The following is a 27,028-nucleotide window of genomic DNA, read 5'->3' as shown; positions in this document are numbered from 1 at the left end:
TTGCTACTGCATAGTTTTGTCAAGTTGTGAGTAACTGGAGGTCTGAGAAGATTAGTGGGTGAAGAGATTCTAGAACTTAAATTTTCCCAAGGAATGTTACCATGTTGCTAAGCTATGCAACATAGCTTAGCAACCAGGGGGACACATAGGTTCCTTTGAGTAAGAGTGGGAAAAACTGGAGGGAGACAGCTATTTTCTTTTGGAAGCATTAGACATTAGACTGCCTCTGCCAACTAAAAATTCCCAGCTTAAGTGCAAAGCAAATCAACAAAAACTCAGTCTAGACCCGTTATGAAGCTGGGAGGGTATCAACAGACTTGAGTTCCTGTCAACCAGATCACCTGCTTTTAATACTATCTCCAGGTATAATTTTAAATTCATCATTAAAATAATTTTGTAAACTTTTAGGTTAAGATTTAGTTAATTGTCCTAAAGTTCATCTTCTTTTCAAGACATATGTAAATGCCAAATAAATCTTTTTTAAGGAAATGGGGTATTATCTTTTAAAGTAAACCACCTATTTTTGAGTGGATCATACAAATAAAATATGCAAAGTTTGTGTGGATAAAGACATTTATTCAGTGGAAAACATAGCTCTATTTAACAAGTATTTATTGAGCATATACTATGTGGCAGGCTGTGTTCTAGATACTGGGAATACAGAAGTGAAAAAAGGGCTAAGTCACTGCCTGCTCGATTATCATATCCTCCGGAGAGAAGCAAAAAAATAAAGAAATGTAAAACAAGTAATGCCAGGGAGTGATGCACACTATGAAGATAGCTCAAGGAGGGAAAGGGTTAGAGAGTGATTGAGGCTGGGATGATGGTGAGAACTACTTTTGAGAGAAGGTTAGGAAGGCGTCTGAAGAAAGTGTCCTTTAGGCAGAGAAATGAATGAAGCAATGGAGGAAGCCATGGAATGACCTAAGGGGGAGTGCATTATATGTTGTAAGATCTGAAAATTCAAAATGATTTTGTAATCATCACCTAAATAATAATCCTTATATCACTTTGCATTCATAACTTTCACCTACTCATTAATCTGATATTGTGTTCTATCTTTGTAGGCATACATCTTACATAAGTGCTACTTTGGACTAAGAACATTCACATATAATTCAGATTTACACAGTATTTTATAAGTCACAATAGCCAGAGATAGGATTGGGTGGATTAGTAATGCTTTCAAGACCACTTATTTTGAGGATTTTTTGTCATTTAGTCTAAATAAATTTTAACTATTTGTAAATATATAGGTAGATTCAAGAAGCTATAGGAAGGCCTGGTGTGGGCTCAAGTGTAATCCTAGTATTTTGGGAGGCCAAGGTGGGAGGATTGCTGAGGCTAGGAGTTTGAGACCAGCTTGACCCCATCTGGTCAAGAGCGAGACCCCATCTCTACAAAAGGTAGAAAAACTAGCTGGGTGTGCTGATATGCACCTGTACTGTCAGCTACTTGGGAGGCTGAGGCAGGAGGATCACTTGAGCCCTGGAGTTTGAGGTTGCAGTGAGCTGTGATGATGCCACCACACTCTAGCCACCACACTCACACCACAGGGCATCAGAGCAAGACCCTGTCAAAAAAAGAAAAGCTATAGGAAAGGAAATATTGTTTCCTGAAGTACTTACACAATTTCCTGAATGGTGACTATGAATTTTAATTAAATTTTCACACAGTTTTTAGTTTTTTCCCTCTTCAGAGTGAAAATAGAGTGTTAGCCTCACAATTAAAATATAAATATAAATGGAACTCAGCTACCTTCATTTAGGAAATCTCTTGGGTGTATCCTTTAAGTCAAAGGTCTCAGTCTAAGTTTGCAACACAGAGGCAAGACCCAAGATATTTACTAAAAATAGCTAAAATGCTCATACTTGCAAATTATTTACTTTTTAAAAGAAATTAGTACAAAGAAAGGCCAGTTCTTTTTTTATTAGTTATATTTTATTGTTATAAAATAAGTCTTGATACCAAAAGCAAGAACAACAAAAGAAAATAATAAAGTGGATTTCATTAAAATTTAAAATTCTTGTGCATCAAAGGACACTATCAAGAGAGTGAAGAGATAACATACAGAATGGGAGAAACTATTTGGAAACCATAGATCTGATAAGATTTTAATATCCAGAACACATGAAGAGCTCCTATAACTCAACAACAAAAAGACACACAACCCAGTTAAAAAAAGAAAAAAAATAGACATTTCTTCAAAGAAAATATACAAATGACTAGTAAACACTTAAAAAGATGCTCAATATTGTTAGTTATTAACGAATGCAAATCAAGACCACAAAGAGATATTTCACTTCATACCAACTAAAATGGCTATTAAAAAAGTCCCAAAGAAAAAAAAAGTGTTGGTGAAGATGAGGAGAAATTGGAACCCTCATACATTGCTTGGTCACCCCCAAAAGAAAATATTTGATCTCCATCAATAGACAGCAATTTACACGATATTATTAAATTGACAGAGGAAGAATTCTAAATATGGATTGTAGAAAACTCAATGGAATTGAAGAGAAAATAGAAACCCAACATAAAGAAACCAAAAGAACAATAAAGAAACAAATGAAAACTTTTTTAAAGAAATTGAAATACTACAGAAAACCAAACAGAAATCTTAGAAAGAAAAGAGGCTTTCAAGGAACTTCAAAACACAGTGGAAAGCCTGAAGAACAGAATGGATCACACAGAGGAAAGAATCTCAGAACTTGAAGATAATGCCTATGTGCTAAACAAATTGGATGAAGAAAAAGAACAAAGAAACAAGAGACAAGGTCAAACATGAAAGAAATGTGGGATTATGTAAAGAAGCCAAATATAGGAATCATTGACATCCCATAGGGAGAAGAAGAAAATACACAAGGGCTGGAAAACCTATTTCATGGAATACTGGAGGAAAATATGCCTGGCCTGGCCAGAAATATAGATATCCAGATACAAGAAGCACACAAAACCCCTGAGAGACTCAAGTCAAAAGGAAGTCACCATGTCACATAGTTATTAGGCTGACCAAAGTAAACACGAAAGGCCAGTTCTTTAATGCTATTTCTTGCATTGATTTGCAATGCCACGGGCTTACCTGGTTAGAAAGATTGGAGTTAGAACCTATATATTGATATATAGCTCTTCTGAGCAACAGTCACTGACACATCATAGCTGATTCAGTAGTTTTTAGTACTTTCCTTTCCATAATTTTTGGATGCATTTAAAAAAATCTAGATATGTGATATAAATGTGTCTTCCATGAGAACATCATCTGTCATGTATATAATGGTGGGGAAAATGGGCTGAGAATTGCTGTTATATATCATATAGAAAATACCTATTAAGCTAGAATAGAGGACACAAGTGTGTAGTTTTTATTTGTTTTCTGTGTGTTTGCATATGTTTTGTATATCTATTATTTATTGTAAGACTGTATTTGGGCCCTGATAAATAATTCATGTCACATTGGTAGAAGTAGTCATTACTTTGTCTCACAACACAGAATTCATCTATGATACACATTGACCAGTTTGACATTGATAAGCATCTCTAATATTGGTTTCAGCAAAAATTTTATTCTCTTTATTACAAAATAAATTATATTTTGGATTTTCTAATAAAGATAATATTTATCAATGGGAAAATCACTTATTTCCCAGTTTCAATTTTTGTTAACCCCATATTTTAAAAATATGTTCTTTTCATATTTCTCTTGTCTTTTGAAAAAAATCCACACTTTTGTATGAAGATGAATCCTTTCATTCTCTTGCATTTATAAGCCTTAAAATGTTACAGTTCAAACACAATGTTTGTCATAAAGAGAAGTCTTTAAAGACAAATATTATTGCAAGCCAATTCATGGACTTTGGAGAGATATCTAGTAAAATCACTAGGCAATGAATAATTAGTCAATGAAAGAGTGTTGAAGCTAATAAAAGAATGAGGTAAAAGAGAAAGATGTGGGGCTTTATTAGCGTTAACCAACACATTTTTGCTTTTTTTCAAGTTTGAGGTAGGTCTATTTTTCCATTATTAGCTCACTTGGTAGAATAATTCAAACTACAATTTTATTCTGAGTTATTGCATTTGTAAAAATTTAAGTTTAAACCAGACTTTCAAAAGAACATTGCTGCTGGGCATGGTGGCTCACGCCTGTAATCCTAGCACTCTGGGAGGCCGAGGCGGACAGATCGCTCGAGGTCAGACGTTTGAGACCAGCCTGAGCAAGAGCGAGACCTCGTCTCTACTATAAATAGAAATAAATTAATTGGCCAGCTAAAAAAATAAATAAATAAATATGTAAATATATATAAAATTAGCCAGGCATGGTGGCACATGCCTATAGTCCCAGCTACTTGGGAGGCTGAGGCAGAAGGATTGCTTGAGCCCAGGAGTTTGAGGTTGCTGTGAGCTAGGCTGATGCCACAGCACTCTAGCCTGGGCAACAGAGTAAGACTCTGTCTCAAAAAAAAAAAATTGCCTTAGTCTATTTGGGCCCCTGCAACAAAGTATCATAAACTCAGTGGTCTATAAGCAACAGAAATTCATTTCTCACAGTTGTGAAGGCTGGGAAGTCCAAGATCAAGGCATCAGCAGATTCAGTGTCTAGTGAAGGTCCACTTCCTGGTTCATAGACGGTGCCTTCTCACTGCATCCTCACAGGGTGGAAGAAGGGGCAAGGCAGCTTTCTGGGACCTCTTTCATTAGGGCACTGATCCCATTCATGAGGGCTCCTCCTTCATGACCTAATCACCTCCCAAAGCCCCCACCTCCTAATACCATCACGGTGGGGATTAGGCTTCAACATATGAATTAGGGTGGGTGGAGCACAAACATTCAGATCATAGCAAACACAACATTTATTTTAGCTTTTATAGAACTTTTAGTAATGCATGTGGATAAAATCTTTATGTATTTATAATTTTTGAACAATAAAAAATAATAACATCAGATTAAATTTTCTGTAAGTTAAGAGTCAGTACTACAGCACTTAAAACATAAGAGGAAGATGAATTTCACACGCCCGAGAGGCACTACTATTGTCATAAGAAGAGGAAGAGAATTCTCTGCATTGTTTCCTTGTTGACCTTTTATGCTTAAATTTAAAGTGTATAACTACCCTTCAAATCTCTCTAAGAGAATTGATGCGGAGCAGACACACATAGGAGAATAACTGAATAGTCCAGCTGATATTTAAGTTAGTCCCATCAGACTGAAGATGAGCAAACTAAAATCTGAGCAATAAAGCAATGAATCTGTGGTCGTTTTTGCTGGTTAATGGCAAGGCTGGGACCATAAATCTCATTTTTTATTCTAGTTTAGTGTACTTTCTACCCTCCAAATTGCCTACAATATTCTTTTCCCCCCCCAATCTAGACAAAAAAACAAATTTACTGGCTTAATTGTACAAAAGGTCCCACATAAAAAGAATAACTTTAAAGTCTGATTTATACAAAGAGGTTAGAACTAATTCATCATTGTGATGTTCATTAGTGCAATATGGAAATATACTTTTTATTACTAGATAATATTTTCTAAATTTAATATTTAAGTATATTTTAACCTAGAATAATTCTAGAATTTATGTATATCAAACTGAAATTCATAAAATGTAGATGTTCTATGGCAACAGGGTTGGAATCTACATATCATAAATCATAAATATACACCATGAAAAACTTAAATACAGATTGCTCTGGTCTAAAAAGATAGTCAAGGAACTAAAACATCCACTGCAACAAAATCCAGACATCAAATTCTATACTATGCACATATTTTGACACTATAAATTATTCTGATAAAAAACTCCCAACCATGGTTAGGAATAAAATGTGGATTTTCCAATTCTGCTATTGCAAATAAGGTTTCCACCTAAAATGGGAAAAATACAACAGGCACCAGGAAAACAATCTTTTTAGATTTCAAGAGTAGTATATCATCTTCAAGAAAGTTTAAATACTCTTTCTTGTGTTCTTAATCTATTTGACTGTGAATTCATTATGAGCCACAAATTTATCTTTAATCCCTTCAGCCTACAACACTGTAGGTGTCTAATGAATGTTTGCTAAATGACTGGCAGAGCATTAAATATTACTGAATATTGCAAAAACATGAAAAATTTTCCTAGTTTATCGTCTATAGATAACATCATTGTTTTGGACTTTTTTTCCTTCAGATTTTACCATCCTCTTGGAATATAATATGAGTACAATATGAAAGGTCTTCAGTTAAAGTTAATTTAGTGTAAAAGCACATTTGTGGGTATTTAAAACCACCATTTTAATTTACAATATCAAAACCGATTATAATTATGTATTTTTTATATTAGCCAACAAAGTGACCTTAAATGCAATTCAAAAGAGAACATACTTTACATTTTTTACACATACTTTAATTTTTCCAGGGGAAAATTGTTATGTTCCACCTATGTCTATACTATTTTCAATGTTTACAAAAATGTAATCTGAAAGCAACATGGCCCCACCGTGCTTTGACATGAGAAAGAATTCAGTGCAAACCAAGAAGATGGAGAAATGCTTGATGTACAAGGACATGTCAAAATGTCTTGTGAGAATGACAGTCGTTCTGTGATTTCAGGGTCTGGACACATCTGGAAGTGGCATCGATCAGGTTAGACTTGCAGAACTTTCCTGGCGCCAGTGGCGAGGAAGAACCAGCAGGCGTAGACATGAATCTCAAATCTTCGACATCCACTCCTCAGTTTCTGGTCAAAGGCAGCCGCATCAAGACTAGAAATGAAAGCTACTTTCTGGTCAGGCACACCCCGCACCCCAGAAGAGTCTGCCACATCAAAGGTGAGGAGACCTGCGGTCCTAGGATGTGTGTCTCTGCTGTACACTTGGGATGCTTGATGGCTCTGGTGGGTGCACATAAGGCTGCTATTCAAAATATTTGGCCACTGCTGAGGCATGGGCATTGACTACTGGGACCAATGTCAGTAGTGGAGCGAGAGCAGAGGCCTGCAGGCCCTGTCTGTGCCAGACAGTAACCCTTGAATTGCTTGATTGTTGGGGCAGGGGCCTGGAGAAGGGGCCAAAGTGACCAGGACAATGGGGCCCACTCAGGGAGCTCAGGACAGTACTGACCAGCTTGCATAAAAGTACTTCAGTCTATTCACAACCCACATGGCTGCACCAGCATCTGCATGCTAATATCAGCCCTAGGGAAACATGTATTTGCATCCTACTCTTTTCTTTTTTCTTTTATTTTCTCTTTTCTTTTCTTTTCTTTCTTTCTTTTCTTTTCTTTTCTTTTCTTTTCTTTTCTTTTCTTTTCTTTTCTTTTCTTTTTTCTTTTCTTTCTCTTCTCTTTTCTTTCTTTCTTTTCTTTCCTTTCTTTCCTTTTTCTCTTTCCCTCCCTCCCTCCCTCCCTCCCTTCCTTCCTTCCTTCCTTCCTTCCTTCCTTCCTTCCTTCCTTCCTTCCTTCCTTCCTTCCTTCCTTCCTTCCCTTCCTTCCTTCTTTCCTTCCTTCCTTCCTTCCTTCCTTCCTTCCTTCCTTCCCTTCCTTCCTTCTTTCCTTCCTTCCTTCCTTCCTTCCTTCCTTCCTTCCTTCCTTCCTTCCTTCCTTCCTTCCTTCCTTCCTTCCTTCCTTCCTTTCCTTTCTTTCTTTCTTCTTTCCCTCTCTCTCTGTCTTTCTTTCTTTCACTTCCTTTCCCCTCTCTCCCTCCCTCTGTCAGTCCCTCTCTCCCTCCCATGCTCTGCTACATCTTTCCTTCCTTCTACCTTAACTTCATATAATAGAGTGCTTGGAGAGTGGGTGTAAATGACAACATCCCCCTTCTGAGAGTGGCAGTTCAACCCAGCTCACATTGAGAATAAAGAAGTCTACACTCTGTACACATGTTTTGGGTTCTAGAGAAAACAGTGAGAAGAGGGAAAGGCGCTGATGTTGGAGAGGCAGATTTGTCAAGGTTACCAGGTGTCTGGAAAACAGGCAGGACCCTTGGTACCTGTGTGGCACTGCGACACAAAGGGCATCAGCATTAGCGGTGGGCTTAATCGGACGGGACCCTCATGCCCGCCGTGGGGTTCTTCCTCCTGAGAGGGGGCGTTGGCTCCTAAATGAGACCTCTGCCCTGGGGAGCCAGGAGATGACAATGTGCCCTGTCTCTGAGGTGATGAGAAGTGAGATTGAGAACCACTGCCGTGGTGAAAGTGGGCAACTCATCGCTGGACAGGGGAGAGGTGGAGACAGGGGGAGGGCTAGGGACAGGGGGAGGGCTGGAGACAGGGGGAGAGCTGGAGACAGGGGGGAGCTGGAGACAGGGGGGGAGCTGGAGACGGGGGGGGAGCTGGAGACAGGGGGAGCTGGAGACAGGGGGAGAGCTGGAGACAGGGGGGGAGCTGGAGACAGGGGGGAGCTAGAGACAGGGGGGGAGCTGGAGACAGGGAGGAGCTGGAGACGGGGGGGAGCTGGAGACAGGGGGGAGCTGGAGACAGGGGGAGAGCTGGAGACAGGGGGGGAGCTGGAGATGGGGGGAGCTAGAGACAGGGGCAGGGCTGGAGACAGGGGGGAGCTGGAGACAGGGGGGAGCTGGAGACAAGGGGAGAGCTGGAGACAGGGGGGAGCTGGAGACAGGGGGGAGCTGGAGACAGGGGGAAGCTGGAGACAGGGGGGAGCTGGAGACAGGGGGGAATTGGAGACAAGGGGAGAGCTGGAGACAGGGGGGAGCTGGAGACAGGGGGGAAGCTGGAGACAAGGGTGAAGCTGGAGACAGGGGGAGGGCTGGAGACAGGGGGAGTTGGAGACAGAGGAGAGCTGGAGACAGGGGGGAAGCTGGAGACAGGGGGAAGCTGGAGACAGGGGCAGGGCTGGAGACAGGGGGGAGCTGGAGACAGGGGGGAGCTGGAGACAGGGGAGAGCTGGAGACAGAGGAGAGCTGGAGACGGGAGGGGGGAGCTGGAGACGGGGGGAAGCTGGAGACGGGGGGCAGGGCTGGAGACAGGGGGGAGCTTGAGACAGGGGGGAGCTGGAGACAGGGGAGAGCTGGAGACAGAGGAGAGCTGGAGACAGGGGGGAGCTGGAGACGGGGGGAAGCTGGAGACAGGGGCAGGGCTGGAGACAGGGGGGAGCTGGAGACAGGGGGAGCTGGAGACAGGGGAGAGCTGGAGACAGGGGAGAGCTGGAGACAGGGGGGAGTTGGAGACAAGGGGAGAGCTGGAGACAGGGGGGAGTGGGAGACAGGGGGAGCTGGAGACAGGGGTGAAGCTGGAGACAGGGGGAGGGCTGGAGACAGGGGAGTTGGAGACAAGGGAGAGCTGGAGACAGGGGAGAGCTGGAGACAGGGGAGAGCTGGAGACAGGGGGAAGCTGGAGACAGGGGGGAGCTGGAGACAGTGGGGAGCTGGAGACAGGGGGAAGCTGGAGACAGGGGGAGGGCTGGAGACGGGAGAGCTGGAGACAGGGGGAGAGCTGGACACAGGGGGAGAGCTGGACACAGAGGGGAAGCTGGAGACAGGGGGAGAGCTGGAAACAGGGGGAGAGCTGGAGACAGGGGGGAAGCTGGAGACAGGGGGAGAGCTGGAAACAGGGGAGAGCTGGAGACAGGGGGAGAGCTGGAGACAGGGGAGAGCCGGAGTGGGAGCGCCTGCCTGACCAGGTGGGAGCGCCTGCCTGACCAGGTGGGAGCGCCTGCCCAGCCGCTTGGGAGCACAGAGTGGGGCGAACTCGGGCAGAGAGCGGGGACACCACGAGGTCGGGTGACCGACGATCGCAAGTGTGGAGAAGAGAAATGGGGAACAGGAGCCTGCCCCGCCCGTCCGCCCGTCCACACCTTTGGCGATCGACTAGAGTGTGTTGCTTTCACAGCCCCAGGAGGAGGGCTGGTGGGGTGCTAGGTTGGCGGACATGCGGACCCTATCCCGCCCTGGGCCTGTGGGAAGGCGGGGGTGGGGGGACGTGCGGGGTGGGGGGAGGGCTCGCAATCAGGTCAGCGGCGCACCTGCCACGGGCTGGCCGGTCTCACGCGTGGGCGAGGGCGGAGGGCGCACGTGGGAGCCACCAAGAGAGCCGGCATCCGAAGGCAGGAGTATGACTGTGCCCCTACTCTTTGGTCGTCTATGCAGCCACTCATTCATTCCACAACTGGCCTGCAGGGCCGCGCCCCTGGCGGGCCACGCACTCTGGAGAAGGAAACGATGACAGCCACTCCTGACACCTGCGTCCTGGTCCATGTGAGAGCGAGGGAGAGGACCGCATGCTGTGCGCCGGCACTGCGCAGGGCGTGGGAGCTAAGCGCTCATCGTGGGACTGCGCGGAGCGGCGGGGGCGGGGCGCGACCAGAACAGGCGCAGAAGTGGGGAGGAGGCGGGGTTTAGAAAGGCTCTGCATACCCTAACCCTAACCTTAACCCTAACCCTAACCCTAACCCTGCATATCACGCTAGGAAATTTGTATTCCTTCCCAACCAAAAGAGATGTCTACACCCGCGGTTTTCACTTCCTACCTTAGAGCAGCAGCCTGGCCTTTTGACCCACCATTCCACAAAACCCGTCAAAATCCTTCATTGGAACAAATGCAGTGAGAATAAAAAGTAGAGAAGCTTGTGGTTATAAGTAACAGAAAATCGAATCAACCTGGACTGAGATCACGTTGAGTCCAAAAAACGCGTGGCCCAACAAATAAAACAAAAAGGGAAAAAAAGTAGGAATGGAGAAAAGATTTTTTTCCTGAAAGTTCTCCAACACACACACACACACACACACACACACACATACACACACATACACACACACACACACACGCACACACACGCACACACACACACACACTCGCACACACGCACACACACGCACACACACACACACACTCGCACACACGCACACACACGCACACACTCGCACACACGCGTACACGCGCACACGCACACACACGCACACACGCACACACTCGCACACACGCACACACACGCACACACGCAAACACACGCACACACACGCACACACGCACACACGCACACACTCACACACGCGCACACACGCGCACACACGCACACACGCGCACACACTCGCACACACATGCATGCCCACATACACACATCTTTTACTAATTAAAGCAGGTTGCAGAGAAAACAGTTTTTCCACTGAAAAGGTTTTATATATATTTCACTTGGCGGGCAATTTTTCACTGTGCATCTGAACCAATCGCTCACTTAGGTGTTTAAGATACAATGATAAGACGTGTGATGCTGTCTTCAAAAACTTTATTCTTATTTCTGTTTAGAACCAGTTACTATCAGTAAAGTTCTAAGTATTAGGCTAAATGAAGCCTTTACATTTGGATGTTATTCATTTATTCAACAAATAATCACAGAGCACCTACTTTCCGCTAGGCCCTGTTCTAGGTGCAGGGAATAGAGCTGCAAACAAAACAGGCAAATCCTCGCTCTCATGAAGCAGCCTACATTCTAGTGCAGCTCAGACAAGCAACGTGCAAACAGATATAATATGACACGGGACAAACGCTGTGGGAAAAATAAAAGAGCATACAGGGCCAAGAGGGGGGAGCATTTAAGACAGGGTTTCAGCAAAGATCTTTTTGATTGCAGCTGAGCAGACAGTTCAGAAGGGGGTGGCACGAGAGGGCTCTTAGGAACCTTGCTATGCTGAGGCATTCTGGATGCTTTCAGAAATTTAGATCGGATGTTCCTGGAGAGGGCGAGCACAGCCCCTCCTAGGCGAGAGCCCTGTCTGGGACAAAGGCAGATCGGCTCCACTTGACTCCCAGACCAAGATTAAAGTCGTGGGCCTGGATCTCAGGGCTGACAAGCCGGCAGGACATTTTGAGGAAGCGTATACTGCAAACAACACCGGCCACGCTGACTTTTGAAGAATGTCACCTAGCACTGGCGCATACAATCTGAAGTCCAGCATTTTCCGTACATTTAACAATAAGTGGCAGGGACGCTGTTTAATGCTTTTTATCCCTCCTCATGCAGGTTTGAATAACGTTCCCATCTGCACCGTGAATGACGATGACAATGTCCCGTGGGTGGGGGACCAGCCTGCGCACTCCGAGAAGGACGAGACGCCTCGTGCCAGCTGCCCACCCAGCGCCGCGGCCCCGAGGAGCCCGGCCAGACGAGTGTCACCAGCTTCGAACAGCGTCAGAATGCCCCCCCGGCCCCATTCTGGTGAGTCCGTCCCAGCTGATGAAATGTTTCCTTACGCCTCCTGGGAGTAATTGGGAAGAAAAATCGATACGGTTGCTAAAATAGCTGCAGTGAGTTTTTTTTTTTTAAGTTATAAAGTTTCCTCACTGTGAAATAGATTATTCATTATAAAAATTTTCACTCTTCTAATCTCAATTCAGCAGCGAGATAATGTTTAAACTCTCATCACTGTGTCCAATATGTATTAATTGTGTCCAGTATAAATCTGGCACGGTTCTAGTCTGGAATCCCTAGGACACTAGCTAAGAGATGCCGGCATCGACTGTTTAGCCAATACTGCCAGGGAAACTATGCCTGACAAAAAGTGAGAGCTTGTCATCTCCTTCAGGTCAGGCCCTGGATCATTGTCATTCTTCATTTGTCCCTTGGGCCCAGCACAGTGCCTGGTCCTTAGTAAACAATCCAATCGATTAATTTTACCAAACTGAAGGGCAAAGGGATTGATCAAAAGTAAAGTGTGACAAAGTCCAAAGGGCAAGGTAAAATAGAAGAAAAAAATTCTGCATGGGGGGGGGAAATGGGCATTTATTGAAACCTTAATATCGGTACCCCCATAATATGCCGAAATAAAAAAAACATTTTTAAATATATAGATTTTATAATCACTAATAAATTTTAAATCTTTAAAAAAAATTCTGCATGGCAGAAATTATATTTAGTTCTTGTCTTTCTCCAACCCTACAGAATGATATGGTTTTACTAAAACTTTCGGAGTACATGAAAATGGTTACAGTATAATGTGGTAAATCGATTTCTTTCTAATGATAGTAGTAGGAAGGATCATTTACGCACAGAGTGCTTGCTGTGTGACAGGTACCATTCTAAGGCCTTCTCACTGAACTCATTCCACCCTTTCAAGAACTCTCCTGCCCTCCTTTCTACCAGCAATGAAGAGTCAAAGCCTACTTATTCCACCTTCTGTCTGGCGTCCCTCCTTATGCTGTAGAACCTAGAAGCCACATTTGCGAGAAAGGTGCATTGATGGGGATTGGGTGTTACCATCCATGAAGGTTTCTATGGCAGACGTGGGGCTGTCTGTCACCTTTTTGGTGGCTTTCTCTTATCAGACATGACCGGAGACGTGAGTTTTTCCGCTGTAACCTCCCAGGGCTCGGGTTCTGGATTCGTGGGCTTTCTGACTGCAGCGTACTCCGCTGCCTAACCTCTGGTCTTACGGATGTCACAGCAGCCACAGAAGTGGCAGTGGCTGACTCGCCTTCCTCCTGCCTGTCAGAGACCGTGCCTCCCTTGGTGCACCAGGCCCAGGGGACTGTTCTTGGAGTGACTTGTGATGAGGCATTGCTCCAGCAATATGAAAAACTCCTAATTCCCTGCATTATTTACATTTTTGCTTATAATAGAACGGTTTCTGTTTCCCAGGAGTGAACACTAACTTAATAGACTCACCATCCATAATGTTGTTTTCATTACTTGGAGAGAGATAACTTTAAACTTTATTTTTCTATCTTTCTTCAGCTAGACCTAATGAATTTAGTTACTATTGGCTATATGCACAAACTCTTTTCATCTTTTTAAAAATGTTTGTGATAACTATGGCTTCCGTAAAAGAGATAGCATTGCTTACACAGAGTATATCTTTAAATTAATGTAAAAGAAAATTAAGCAAAGCTTTAAGTGGCTTTGAGGTGTTTTAGGGGGATTAAATTAGATGACTGAGTATGAAATAGAGAGGCTTATAAAACAAGAAAGAGAAAATAAAGAATGTAATTTTAACTCAGCAAAAATCTCTTTCTGTCTACAGGGCAAATGACAAGCATAAATTCTCTTTAATGAGAGAAAGTGACAGTTACCAGGACAGGAAACAGAGAAAAACACGTCTTATACTGAAATATGTACTTTTAAAATCAGTTTAGCCAGAGCATTGTGTCTTTATAGCATCATCTTGGGCATAGAATTAGTTTTTTTAAATATAAATATGCTTTTATTATGTTATCTTAATGCCATTTTACCTTCAATTCTCCTAACATTTATAAACAGATCCCGGAGTTGACTTTCATTTAAATTCAGACGTACTCCCATCTATTTCAGCAACTGACACATACATCACGTGATAGAATTCTTTATCAGTTTAATCTAAATGTATTTTTCCTCAATTTCATTTCAGAGCCCAGTAGAAAAATTGAAGAGTGGTTCAAAACTTCCATTGATAATCCCTTAGTAATTAAAAAGGTAAAGAAACAGCTATTTACAGTTCTCTATTTGGTTTGGCTTCTATAGTCTCCTCCTTTTTTTCTCACACACCTTTCTGAAATGCCACCATGTTTCACACTACTTTTACAGAGTTAGTAGAGTGTAATTAACATGATATAAGACGCACATATTCAAAGTACAGAGTCTGATGAGTTTTGACAATCACATGCACACACCAGGGAAATTACCCCTGTATTCAAGAGAATGCACATCTCTGTCACCCCCAAAGTCTTCTCATGGTGCTGGCCCCCCCACAAGCAAATATTTGTCAGCTTCCTGTCACTAAAGATTAGCATGGGATTTGCTGAATTTTAAATTAATAAAATCATATAGTGAGTTAGTGAGTTCTCTTTATAAAATCTGGTTTCTTTAACTTAGCACAATTATTTGAAGATTTGTCCATGTTGTTATGTGCATCCATAGTTCGTTCCTTTTTATTGTTGACTAGTATTCAGTTGTGTGGTTATCTTACAATTTGTTATCCATTCACCTGTTGAGAGACATTTACGTTGCTTCTAATTTTTTTTTTTTTTTTTTGAGATAGAATCTTCCTCTTTTGCTCAGGCTAGAGTGCAGTGCTGTCATCATAGCTCACTGCAACCTCCAATTCCTGGGTTCAAGGGATCCTCCTGCCTCAGTCTCTGGAGTAGCCAGGACAACAGGTGCTGGGACAACAGGCACATGCCACCGTGCCTGGCTAATTTTTTTCTATTTTTTGTAGAGATGGAGTCTTACTATGTTGCCCAGGCTGGTCTTGAACTAGTGTCTTCGCAGATCATAGTGGACTAAAATTAGAAATCAATTCCAAGAGAAACACTCAACTCTACACACAGTCATGGAAATTAAATAACCTGCTGAATGATTATTAGATCAATAATCATTAAGATGGAAATAAAAAATTATTTAAGAAATTAAGATGGAAATAAAAATTTCTTTGAACTGAATGACAAAGGGGACACAAGCTGTCAAAATCTATGGGATTCAGCAAAAGCAGTCCTCAGGGGAAGATTCATACCCTTAAATGCCCACATCAAAAAGACAGAAAGAGCACAAATTAATAACCTTTTTTTTTTCACTTTCATGGATCTCTCTTATTAACTACAATAGTTCTCATTCATTTTACATTCAATTTTCATAGAAAATACAAGTGGATGCAAATGCATATTGATTATATTACATCTTTGATTTAGGAAGAAATTAAGGCCAAAAAGCCACCATCAACTCCAAAGGTCTCCTCTACTGCTGGTTCCTGTTCTTCAGGGATGGCGAGTACCAAGAATGAAGTCAAAGCCAACACCGTTTGCATACCCAACTATCTGGATCAAGAAATAAAAGTAAGAGGCAGGCTTGTGAAGTTCATAATGTGGGAATAACATGAAAATACAAAAAAAAAAAGTCACATCATTAGCATATTTAAAACACTTGAATGGTTCCTTATTAATAACTAAATTGATTTAAAACTACTTAGCCTAAAATCTAAGGCGTACTCCTATTTTCATCTCCAGTCTTACTTTTCTTCTAGAATCCTGCCACTCTTACATAAATGCAACCTTTGGTTTATGATGAAAAGCTTGGTGTTTGCCAAACATACCCATTCCTTTCCTTTCCATGTTTCTCTTTATCATCTTCGTACCGCTTGAGAAGCACTACTCCTAACTTCTTGCCACTGTCTATAAAGTTACGTCGCCTATTTTAAGGCAAAGATTCCTCCAGCTAACATTCTCCTCTCCGTCTTATCTTTGGAAAACCATTTCCTCAAACTTCCTCTGTCTGGAGTTATACCCTTAGTTATATTAATTAGTAATATGTTATACAGCCTCCTGGAAGGTTCTCCCCAGCCACAGTTATTTCTGAGAATGACATAAAATCAAGAAGAAATCAACCAGCTGATATTTGTCACCTGCCATTTGTCCTCCTTCGTTGAACCCCTATAGGACCCTCCACATTGCCCGCCATGTGACCCACTACAAGGAATTTGGGGTCAAAGTATTGTAATGAAGACCCTTACAGCAATTTTAAGTAATCAGTGTCTGCAGTTACAATTACAAATAACAGAGCAAGATGTGAGGATGGTTATTGAATAAGTCCCTAACAGGGAACTATTTTAAAAGTAGAACGTATTAGTGGCATTGGTATAATACTTCATGCTGGTGACTAAAATCGGAAAGGAGAATAAAAGGAAAGATGTCGAGGGAGAATATCTGCAGATCTGACTTGTGTTTATACGTGATTTCCTGGGGATTCTGGCTAATGACAGATATTATACAGAGTCATCAGAATTATTATCTGCCCACCTTGCCTGCCACGCTGATCTTCCTAAAATTTGTTGTTTCCCACCTTAAGGGATTTGCCCAGAGAATTCTCTCCCTTTTGATCCTCTCAGTGATCACCTTCTCATTCAGGCCTCAGTTCACATTTCACTTACTCAGAAATACTTCCCCTGACCACCCAATCTAAAGTAGCTACCTAGTCACTGTCTAGGTTATTTTTTATTTGTTATTTTTTGTATAACATATGCCGTATCTGCTATGTTCATATTTATTTGTTTGGATCAATATCTTCTTTCTCTCTACCCCACTCCCACTAAAATTTAAGTCATATGAGATCTCATCCTTATCTTTCCTGGTTACTGATTTATCTTCAATACCTAGATGAGTGTTAGACATCTAGTAATTATCAAAGAAGTATTTGTGGAAGGAATGAATCAAAAAGAAAAGTACTACAAGATCAAACAAAATCAGCTAACTATAAAGGCCCTCAACTCAAACAAACCATAGCTGAGTGCATTTTGAGTAAGATTGTCATGTTTCCACGTGAACATACCAGCATGATCCTGTGTAACTTACTTTGTGGGCATCTGTTAAAGAGCCCTCCTCTCAAAAGCATCTTCCATCTTATGGATATCAACTTCCCTGGACATTAATTAACTTTTTAAAACCCCACTAAAATGTAAAGTCTTTGAAAGCAGAGATCTTGTCTGCCTTGTTCTCAACTGAGTCTTCAGCACTCATCACTGCGCTTGAAAAATATTAACCGGTGCACAGAACATGACTTTTTACAAAATAGTTGTTGACTATTGGTTAAATAAAAGAAAGAAAGGGAATAAAGTGCTCAAATAGGTCTTATCAAGATTTTTTTGGTTACATAAAAGAGCTCTAAAAATAGAGCTCATCTTGGAGGTATTCCATCTTTCCATGCCTTTTATATATATAAAAAAAAATCTGAAATATTTTCCAATTTTCTTCTATCCGGGGGTAACTCTGAATGGGTTGTGAAATCGAGACGTTTTTGCATAGGGGTGTATGTGAAAGAGTATGCAGTTTCAATTATTACTTTAAAGGAAAAGAAAAACAGAATTCTTTGTTTATTAGCACCTCATTTTAAGCCTTCCTCTCAAAGATCTGGAATGTATAGACACAACAGTCTCTTTATTACTGACATCAAAATTCTGCCAAACACATCCGCTTATTCTACAAATATTTAATGTCAAACTACAAAATACTACAGTTTGAGGATAGAACTGATACCTTCATTCATGGACTGTGTGAGAGGGATTGTGCAGGTGTTGTTGAAGATGTAGCAGGAGAATTTGTAGCGAGGAAGGCCTTCGTGGAACGAGAGACCTAAAGAATGTTTAAGATGTAATTAGAAGATGAAGAGAGGTATGGAAGAGGTCCTTCCCCGGCAAGAGACCATCATGTGTTAAGGGTAAGGAGTGAGAGTGTTGCTTATTCAAGGAACTAAAAGCAATTAACATGGTTGGTGCAGAGAGTGCAGGGAGAGAGTGGAAGAGATAGGGCTGGACCTACGCAGAGCACTTTGTTAGCCACATGAAGGTGTCCAGTTTTCATCCCAGGGTCTGTGGGAAGCCAGTCAAGAATTTTAAGCACTTGATGGTACTGAATTACTTTGTAAGTGCAAGAATTACATGGTCAAAATTGTACTTCAGAAAAATCATTCTGAATACAATAGGCAGAACTAATCTGGGGGGATGAGGTGGCAAAGTCGTAAGCAATGGACTTTGGTTCTAAAATGATGGATAGGTTCAAAACTTCACCTGTTGTAAACAGCTGTATAATTCCACAAAATATATAAAGAAATTGTTTTCAGGTATTAGAAACTGACAGTACAGATTTATGACCATTGAGAGAAGATAAACAGTTGGGATAATTTCCATATTCAACCCAGACTTCTGCCTGGGGCACCTGCCCCCTCATAGCACAGAGAAGCGGAGCTCTCTCGAGACCAAGCGGAGACCAGTAGGTTCACTGGGTATAGAAAACAGAGTTCAGAATTTGGGGATGCTAGGGTGACCAGAGTTTGCAAAGAAGAGAAATCTGTGCATAGAATGAACTCCAAAAATCTGTATAGGGTCCCACTGAGCCTTTGGTCCAACATTAAGCTGCACATGCACAGGGTGAAATTCTAAGACTTGGCAGAAGGGAGCTAATGGGAGGTATCAGAGCTTAGAGTTGCTGGAGTTCTTATTTTCCAAAGTGAAGAGACCTTGCTGAACATACTAGGAATTCAGCTGAGACCCCAGAAAAGTCACACCTTAAGAATAGATGTGAATACTGTACCATTAGAGTAGAGGCTACTCTAGACTCAGACTCTCGAATCCTAAAATCAAGTTTCAACAGATCGAGCTCATCTGCCAAAATATTAACAACCTTCCAGGACAAAACTGAACACTCTTTAAAGGGAGACAAACAAAATATAGATGCTACACAATGTAGCATATATAAAGGCCATCACATAATAAAGAATTATTAGAAATTCAAGGAACAGGAAACTATAACCCATAACCAGAAGAAAGAAAAGAGTTAATAATCAGGCACAAAAATGATGCAGATGTTGAAAGGACCAGGGAAGGCCCTAAAAGGGGGGGGGGAGCTCTAAATATTTCAAGAATTTATAAGAAAAGATGGATATAATGAGTGAACAGATGGGAAATATCACAAGAGAAATTAGACATCATACAAAAAGAGGACTGAAAGGAAATTCTAGAATTAAGAAATACAGCCATGCACCACATAATGATGTTTCGGTTAACAATAGACCACATATACAGCAGTGGTCCCATAAGATTATAATATGGTATTTTTATTGTACCTTATCTATGTTTAGATACACAACTACTTAACATTGTGATACAATGGCCTACAGTATTCATTCCGTACAGTACAGATGCGGTACAGATGTGTGGCCTAGTGGTGAAGTCTATACCATATAGCCTAGGTGTGTGCTAGGCTATACCACCTTGGTTTGTGCAGACATGCTTGATTATGTACTTAAAATGATGTTCACACGTGATGAAGTCACCTAATGCCACATTTCTCAGAACGTATTCCTGTCATTAAACAATGCATGAATAAAAAATTTCAAATTTCAAAAATTTAAGGTTACTCTGCTCCTAGAAATCATGAGGTCATTGAAGAGAAGTTCTCGGAGGGATAACTTCAACAGACTTCCAAGGGTGGAATCACAGAGAGAGTCTACTCATCAGATGTTTTTCCATTTCTCCAGACCTGGTGCACACTGGGTTGAGACCCTTGGGTCAGCCATGGCTCCCTGACACTCAGAAGTCTGGATGGCAGGCCTGGCTGTCCCTGCCCAGCCGCGGAAACAAATGCCTGTCTCAGGGAACTGGAAGCTACTTTGATTCATTATGCACTTTCTTAGGTTCCCATAACAGAGACTGTGGGTTTCCTAGGAGGAGATATGCATTCTACATCCTCTCGCTAAAAGGATAATGACATTCTCTAGGATATAGCTGATCAGTGAGTGAGCTGTGACTTAGAAGAAGCTAGGAGTGATGCACAGTCACTATATTGATGACAAAGCCATAGAGGCAGAGTGGCCTAGAAAATACCACAGGGCTCCTTTCTGTTTTTGATACTCCTTTCTGTTGTTGATTTGTTGTGAAATTAGGAGCAAATTTAACACGGTCACTTCTAGAATATGGCATCATTTAGAACAGAAATCTCAGCATAATAACAAAATTCAACGCAGGACAGTTGATTTTTCAGCCATTTAATTTTGATTCTATATCTTCAGCATCTAGAATAATGAAGGACACAAATGTTTCTTGAATTAACAATAATGTAAGATTCCAGGCAGCTTGACTAGGAGAAAGAATGTTTCAGTAGCTCAGACAAGAATTGGTGTGGCTTTAGATTAGGTCAAGGTAGTGGGGTTAAAGGGAAATGGAGCCTTTGGAGAAATATTTAGGAGGTAGAATTTGCTGAGCCCGTTGTATGGCGCATGTTGTAGAGGAGGGTGAGGGAGTTGTCCAGGATGGTCTCGGGCTGGCTCAGATGGTGGTTTTCCCTGAGGTCGGAGAACCTGGACGAAGAGCAAGTTTGGAGCAGGTTTTAGGGAGAGAAATACGGGTCTAGTTTCAGGTATTTGGGGTTCAAAGTATCTGTAGTATATTTAAGTGGATACATCAGGTATGCAAATGGGTATATAGGACTGAAGTTTATGAGACAGATACGAATACCAGATAAATCTAAACTCCCAGGCCGGGCGCAGTGGCTCACGCCTGTAATCCTAGCACTTTGGGAGGCCGAGGCAGGAGGATAGCTCGAGGTCAGGAGTTCAAAACCAGCCTGAGCAAGAGCGAGACCCCATCTCTACTAAAAATAGAAAGAAATTAATTGGCCAACTAATATATATAGAAAAAATTAGCCAGGCATGGTGGCACGGGCCTGTAGTCCCAGCTACTCAGGAGGCTGAGAGGCAGGAGGATTGTTTGAGCCCAGGAGTTTGAGGTTGCTGTGAGCTAGGCTGACGCCAGGGCACTCACTCTAGCCTGGGCAATAATGTGAGACTCTGTCTCAAAAAATAAAATAAAATAAAATAAAATAAAATAAAATAAAATAAAATAAAATAAAATAAAACAAACTCCCAACAGCAGACACAATTAAGATCCAACTGGAAACTTCATTATCTGGGCTTACTTTGTACCTTTATTTTAATGATTATAGTCCGTTTTTATTAGATTAATTATTTCATATTTCTATCTCCTTTATCACCTACATTTCAGCCCTTTAGCTCCAGATTTAAAAAAAATGTCAAGGAAGGATTCTGATTAACTAAAGAGAATTACATTCCTACCTCACTGGGCCAATCTCTGTGTTAAGGAACTGAGGTGCAGTGACGAACCCGCTCAGATCACACCCCCCTCGCAGTCTACGGAGAGGATGGGGGACAGACCTGGCCAGTTGCGACTGGCAGAGTCTCATCAGAGCCCTGTGCAGCAGTGAGAAAGGATCAGTTCCCCAAAAGAAAGAAATTGCTCCTACCAAGAAGATGTTGGTACTGAACAGACAAAACAAGAGCAATGCGCTACATCACCTCACCCGAGCTATTACTGGTCCTAGAAAAATGTCAGTTTTGCTAAGAGTACTCTGTGTTCTTTTTGAAGCCTGGCTCTCGAGCTATCATCCAGTGACTTAATGGAGCATCACATACAGAGTGACATTTGGGGAGATGAGATTCTGAGAAAGGCAAAGGAAACCTCATGACCTTGTACTGTCGATTTGCTCACGTGTAACTCTAATATTCTCTGTCAGATCCTGGCGAAGCTCTGTGACATTTTACATACTGATTCTCTGGCCGAAGTTCTGCAGTGGCTGCTTCATGCAAGTTCAAAAGGTGAGACAAGGATAAGCATTTTTAAACACGGAGCTCCGTTTATTTTTAGAAACTGGGAATATGCCAATGTGTAAAGTTTTCGACTTTGAGTTTGCAAAGATAATATTGCAGTGTTATTTCCACAGCATTTCAGCATCAGAATCATTGCAGTCCTATATGTCCAACTGCATGCATGTTGGCCATTCAGTGACCCCAAATTTAGCATGTCTCAGATTGGACTCATTTGGGTGATATGAAATGCTCGTCTCTAGGAAGGCCTTGTTTTCAGCGAGGGCTGGTTTGTGCTTCTCCTCCAGAGTCCACACACCCAGGGCTCTCCTTGAGCAGCTCTTCCGGCCTGCTGGGAACCCTGAACACAGCTTCTTTCTTTCCTTTGCTGTGGCTGGCAGCAGCACAGCCTGCCAAGTTCCAGACTCCAACAGCTCTGCCCATCCCCATCAACTGAGTCGTCTCCCCGCCTCCTTTGGGCCCTTCTTGTCCTGTCCCCTGAGAACACATGGCATTCCCAAGCAGGACAACCACAAGGGGCACAGAGCAGCTATCCTCAGTTCTAGCGAGTCCCCACTGACTGAGGCACAACCTCTGAGGTGGGACCTGAGAATTTGCATTTCTAGCAAGTTCCCAGGGGGTGCCAATGATGCTGGCCTGGGGGCCACTCTCTGAGAACCACTGCACTGATCAGTTTGGGAAAGACCAATGTCTGAGGAACAGAGTAAGGTCTCCAAATGAGCAGCATTTTGCAAATAGTGCTTTCCCCTAGGAATTCAATACTTCTTTGCAGGCAGTTGAGAAGTGCTTGGGGGAAATGAGTCTCTAGCTATTCTCTACTCTTTTTTTTTTTCCTTTTTAAGAATGTAACATTTAATAAAGTACACAGGTGATAAATGCTTCTTGTTAGGAGAAAGAGCAGATGAACCAGAAAGAAAAAGAAAAAAATGAGAAAGAACAGGAATAATCAATAAAATCACCACACGCATCATTTCAGTGAATACTTTGGTGTCTATCTCTCTAGATGTACTTGTGATCATTGATTATTTCTAGCCAACATGCTAATGACAACGTTTGCTCCCCCACTTTTTAAATCAGAAAAAGAGTGGGTCTCAGCTTTGGTTCATTCGGAGCTGGCCGAGATAAACCTGTTGACTTCTGGCAGAAGCAGCGCGTCAAAGGAACCAGTCACGGGGACTGGGAAGCCACTCACGGGGACTGGGAAGCCACTCACGGCGAACACAACACCTGCAGCGACACCCCCAAATTCACCTGCAAAGCCAACAGCGCTGAGCAGCATTAGAGAAGAACTTCAGCCAGCCAGGTGAGGCTATATCATGGCCGCCTGCAGCACCTGTGGCACATAAAGACTGAATTCTCTTGTCGTTTACCTTTCAAAATGCTAACAACGTTGCCATGCTAAGTCCCCTCTTTATTCAGTAAATGATTACAATCTATGTTTGGTTTTCTTTTCTTAAATGTAATGCGAGAGTTGTTCTCAATTCTATTGTTTAGAACATTTTGGCAGGAACCATGAATATGTCTTCCTTATCCAATAATCTTTCTTTTTGAGGAAAATTTCCTTTTCTCTAAAGGCAAAACAAGAGCAGTTACCTTAGAAGTCTAAGAAAATAGAAGTTTTGCTTTGTGTGTTTTTTTTAGTTTGACTAAGAATAGAAGCAATTAAGGAAACCAAAATTGTATTGTTATGGTTATTTGTATGTTTTGTCAAATGGGTATCACCCAGATATCACTTTTTTGTGCAGAACAATGCAAGAGTAAAATAAATTGCTTCACTTCATTTTCTCTGACTTATTCCTGCGGGCTTCCAGAGAGAAAAATAACTACTAAAAGAATTGGAAATTATTTCAGGAGAATTTTTTCTTAAACCCTGTAGTTTCAGTAACAGAAAAAAATACATATTTATATAAACTATCAAGATGAAAGAATATGTCATGAGATGTTATTTAAATTGGGAGAGAAAATTTTGTGCTTTAAAATTGAAAGTTGAAGTAAAGCTTAAAGTTAGAAAAATATAGTGTTTTTGAAAACATAAATATGTCACTTTAAAAAAGCATTATGACAGAAAAAAATTTTGTATTGTTATTTGATCAGAAACTGGGAGATAATAAAGGGTCATTCTCTATCTTAGTGACTAACATGATATGCTTGCTAGATATGTACTCAGAACAAGAAAAATTTTTCATTAGGAAGTAAATTTAATTCTGTGTGCATTAAAAAACGAAGAACCGGGTGAGCATACTTAAGATACACATATACTGGGCTTCTTGATGATAGTGTAGTCTATAAAAAATACTTGCCTGGATGTGTGAAATTTACTTTTTTTTTACTTTTTTAAAAAATATTAGAATGGAGTTTATTAAAACTCCAATCCTTATAACACAATGTTGAGTGCCAAAAATTTACCCTGGAGAGGGTCTCAGACTTTCTTCCCACCCACTTCCCCCCAGGTTCCTCTCTCCCTACCCTGGCCCTTCTTTCTCATGGGAAGGGCTGTAGGACTAAAACTAAACAATAACAGCAGCAGCAACAGCAAAGACTAAAGGCCAAATGCAGAGCAGGACTGGGCATTAGCTCGTGCCTAAGAAAATGTCACTTAAAAGGTAAAAGTAGAGAAGGGGAAACATCTACATTTCTTTTATTGACATTTCCTCATCCTTTATATAGGTAGATATAGATATATCACCTTCAATCTGTAAAGATTAATAAAACTGGCAGAATTTGTCTCTGAAATAGGTGAAATTCACTTTTTTCTTTCTCCAATTGATTTAGACTGTCAAGTCAAGGATCTGAAGGAAATAAGGGACTGCCACAAGGTTAAGTACAGTTTGTGATAACTACTAAGTTGGTATAAGGAAACCAGTAAGTACTAACTACTTAGGGGATAGATTTTAAGGACTTGTGCTTTTCAAGGAAAAACAGAAAAATATAATGGTGATTTCCAGCTCAACCCTTAAGGAATCGCAGCTGATGAATTTCTCCTGGAGATCAATTGTTTAGGAAAGCAAAGTGGCTGATCAGGGACACTGAGAGACAAGGCAGCAGGACGGCAGGAGCTACAGTTTTGGTCATGCCGATTCAGTGACAAGGGACACCCTGCACTGACCTAACAAAGGACAGTGGTCTCAGAGTTTTGGCTCTTCACAGCTTAACCATCATGGTGCTAAGTGATTTCACTGGAAACAAAGTCAGCCAGAGAACAGAGTAACATGGCAATAGCCACAAGCAGGTATTCTACGAGACAGCTGAAATATAATGATAAATATGAAAAGAGGAGTTTTGTGCCCCTACCAGAGGCCCAGTCTGCAGTTTGGACCAGGGAGAATCAAGAATTGTGCAAAGTCCTACTTGGGTTCAGAATAGCCGAACTGAAGCATCCTGGTAGATTTGCCAGCTTCTAGCTTTCAAGCAGGAATAGCAATGATGACTATAGCAGCAACTCTGAAGCATCATCTACATTATCTATTACTTCTACAACTTCCCTTTCTACCAGGAACGATATAATAATCAATTAGAGTTCCTTGGGGTCACTCTGTAGACCCCAGCAAGTTCCACTGGAGTTAACCAAACCCAAAAGAGGCTTTATCTGCTAAGAGGCAATAGTAAGTGTAGTTTAGAAATTAGAAAGGATTTCCTTACTCAGACTCCAAGGATAGCCCATCATATCTGGCCTCTCCTGCCAAACTCCTCACCCCGGGACCACCAAGTCATGGCAGTGATGTTTCTATTATTCAACTTTATGTCTTACCTGTATGGTCCACATATATTTTATAATCTAGAGACTTAGAAATATTTTTGTATAAGAATCTCCCAAATCATGCCCCTGTCCCTTCATGATTGATATTGAACATTTCCTCAAATCCCTGTTCCTGCTTGGATGCAACCATGGAGGCCTTTGGAAAGTCTTATAACTAATTTGTTTTAACCTGCTTGTCTATTCTCTTATTTTGAATATTGGGACCATAATCTTTTTCCTTTCTCTTACTTGTCCATTCCATACCCATCACTCTTACCCAATTCTAAGTCATTCCTACCAAAATCATACTTGCTTCTTGTTGCAATGTTATAGAACAAATAACTCGTAAAAGATGTGCAGATGGGAAGAGATTCTTTTATGCATTTTGGGTGTGTCTAATTCACCTAATCTTTTTTTTTTTTTTTTTTTTGAGACAGAGTCTCACTCTGTTGCCTAGGCTAGAGTGAGTGCCATGGCATCAGCCTCGCTCACAGCAGCCTCCAACTCCTGGTCTCAAGAGATCCTCCTGCCTCAGCCTCCTGAGTAGCTGGGACTACAGGCATGCGCCACCATGCCCGGCTTATTTTTTCTATATATATTAGTTGGCCAATTAATTTCTTTCTATTTTTAGTAGAGACGGGGTCTTGCTCTTGCTCAGGCTGGTTTCAAACTCCTGACCTCGAGCAATCCGCCCATCTCAGCCTCCCAGAGTGCTAGAATTACAGGCATGAGCCACCCCGCCCGGCCTCACCTAATCTTCACACAGTTTTTTGGTATATCATTTGTTACTAAAACACAGCAGAAGCTGTATTCAATGTCTCGATTATGGTCTTATTTCATTTTCTTTTTCTATTTCAGAGGCTGACCATAAGCCCCCATTGTTTATAAGAAGAAACAAGATGAAAATACCTGTTACAGACTATTTTGGCAAACCAAAGTCTCCTCCCAGGCCTAATTCTCAGGATTGTGTATCAACAAAACCAATGTCAGCAAAGAGTATACAGCAAGGATACAATCTCTGTCCCCAAAGAGCATTCTATCCTTCAGCATACGAAAGGCAGAAAGTCTAGACTGGGCTAATTCTTTCATTAACATGGGATTCACATTTACAACATTGAATGTTTTCTTAAAAAGAATACTTTTGGTATTGAGGAATCAAGCAGTCCTCTCTATGGTGGTACATGTAAACGTCAAAACATCTGTGTATACTACTACAAATAAATAATAATGGAGACAGTT

General features: G+C 41.6%; 1 protein-coding gene across 2 annotated transcripts; it reads left to right on the top strand.

Moving 5' to 3' along the window:
- Positions 1-127: 127 nt before the first annotated feature.
- Positions 128-27,028, top strand: C29H4orf17 (chromosome 29 C4orf17 homolog). 2 transcript variants are annotated; one of them, XM_012738414.2, is made up of 9 exons: positions 128-363; positions 6,583-6,800; positions 11,941-12,135; positions 14,300-14,364; positions 15,576-15,719; positions 21,963-22,044; positions 23,131-23,356; positions 24,826-24,869; positions 26,648-27,028. In XM_012738414.2, the coding sequence occupies exons 2-9, from the start codon at positions 6,674-6,676 to the stop codon at positions 26,857-26,859; spliced, it is 1,095 nt and encodes a 364-aa protein (XP_012593868.2). In that variant the 5' UTR covers positions 128-363; positions 6,583-6,673; the 3' UTR covers positions 26,860-27,028. The 2 variants fall into 2 exon arrangements, with proteins under 2 accessions (XP_012593868.2, XP_075854718.1); XM_075998603.1 differs by lacking the exon at positions 15,576-15,719.

Source organism: Microcebus murinus, chromosome 29 (genome assembly GCF_040939455.1).
Source record: "Microcebus murinus isolate Inina chromosome 29, M.murinus_Inina_mat1.0, whole genome shotgun sequence".
NCBI classification, from domain to species: Eukaryota; Metazoa; Chordata; class Mammalia; order Primates; family Cheirogaleidae; genus Microcebus; species Microcebus murinus.
This window is presented reverse-complemented; position numbering and strand designations above follow the sequence as displayed.

Bases quoted from the DNA above. Each gene is read 5' to 3' on its own strand.
- C29H4orf17 (XM_012738414.2), top strand. From the start codon at position 6,674: ATGAATCTCAAATCTTCGACATCCACTCCTCAGTTTCTGGTCAAAGGC. The intron at 22,045-23,130 runs GTGAGACAAGGA...TTTTTAAATCAG, and splicing joins GCTTCATGCAAGTTCAAAAG to AAAAAGAGTGGGTCTCAGCT. The intron at 24,870-26,647 runs GTTAAGTACAGT...TTTCTATTTCAG, and splicing joins AAATAAGGGACTGCCACAAG to AGGCTGACCATAAGCCCCCA.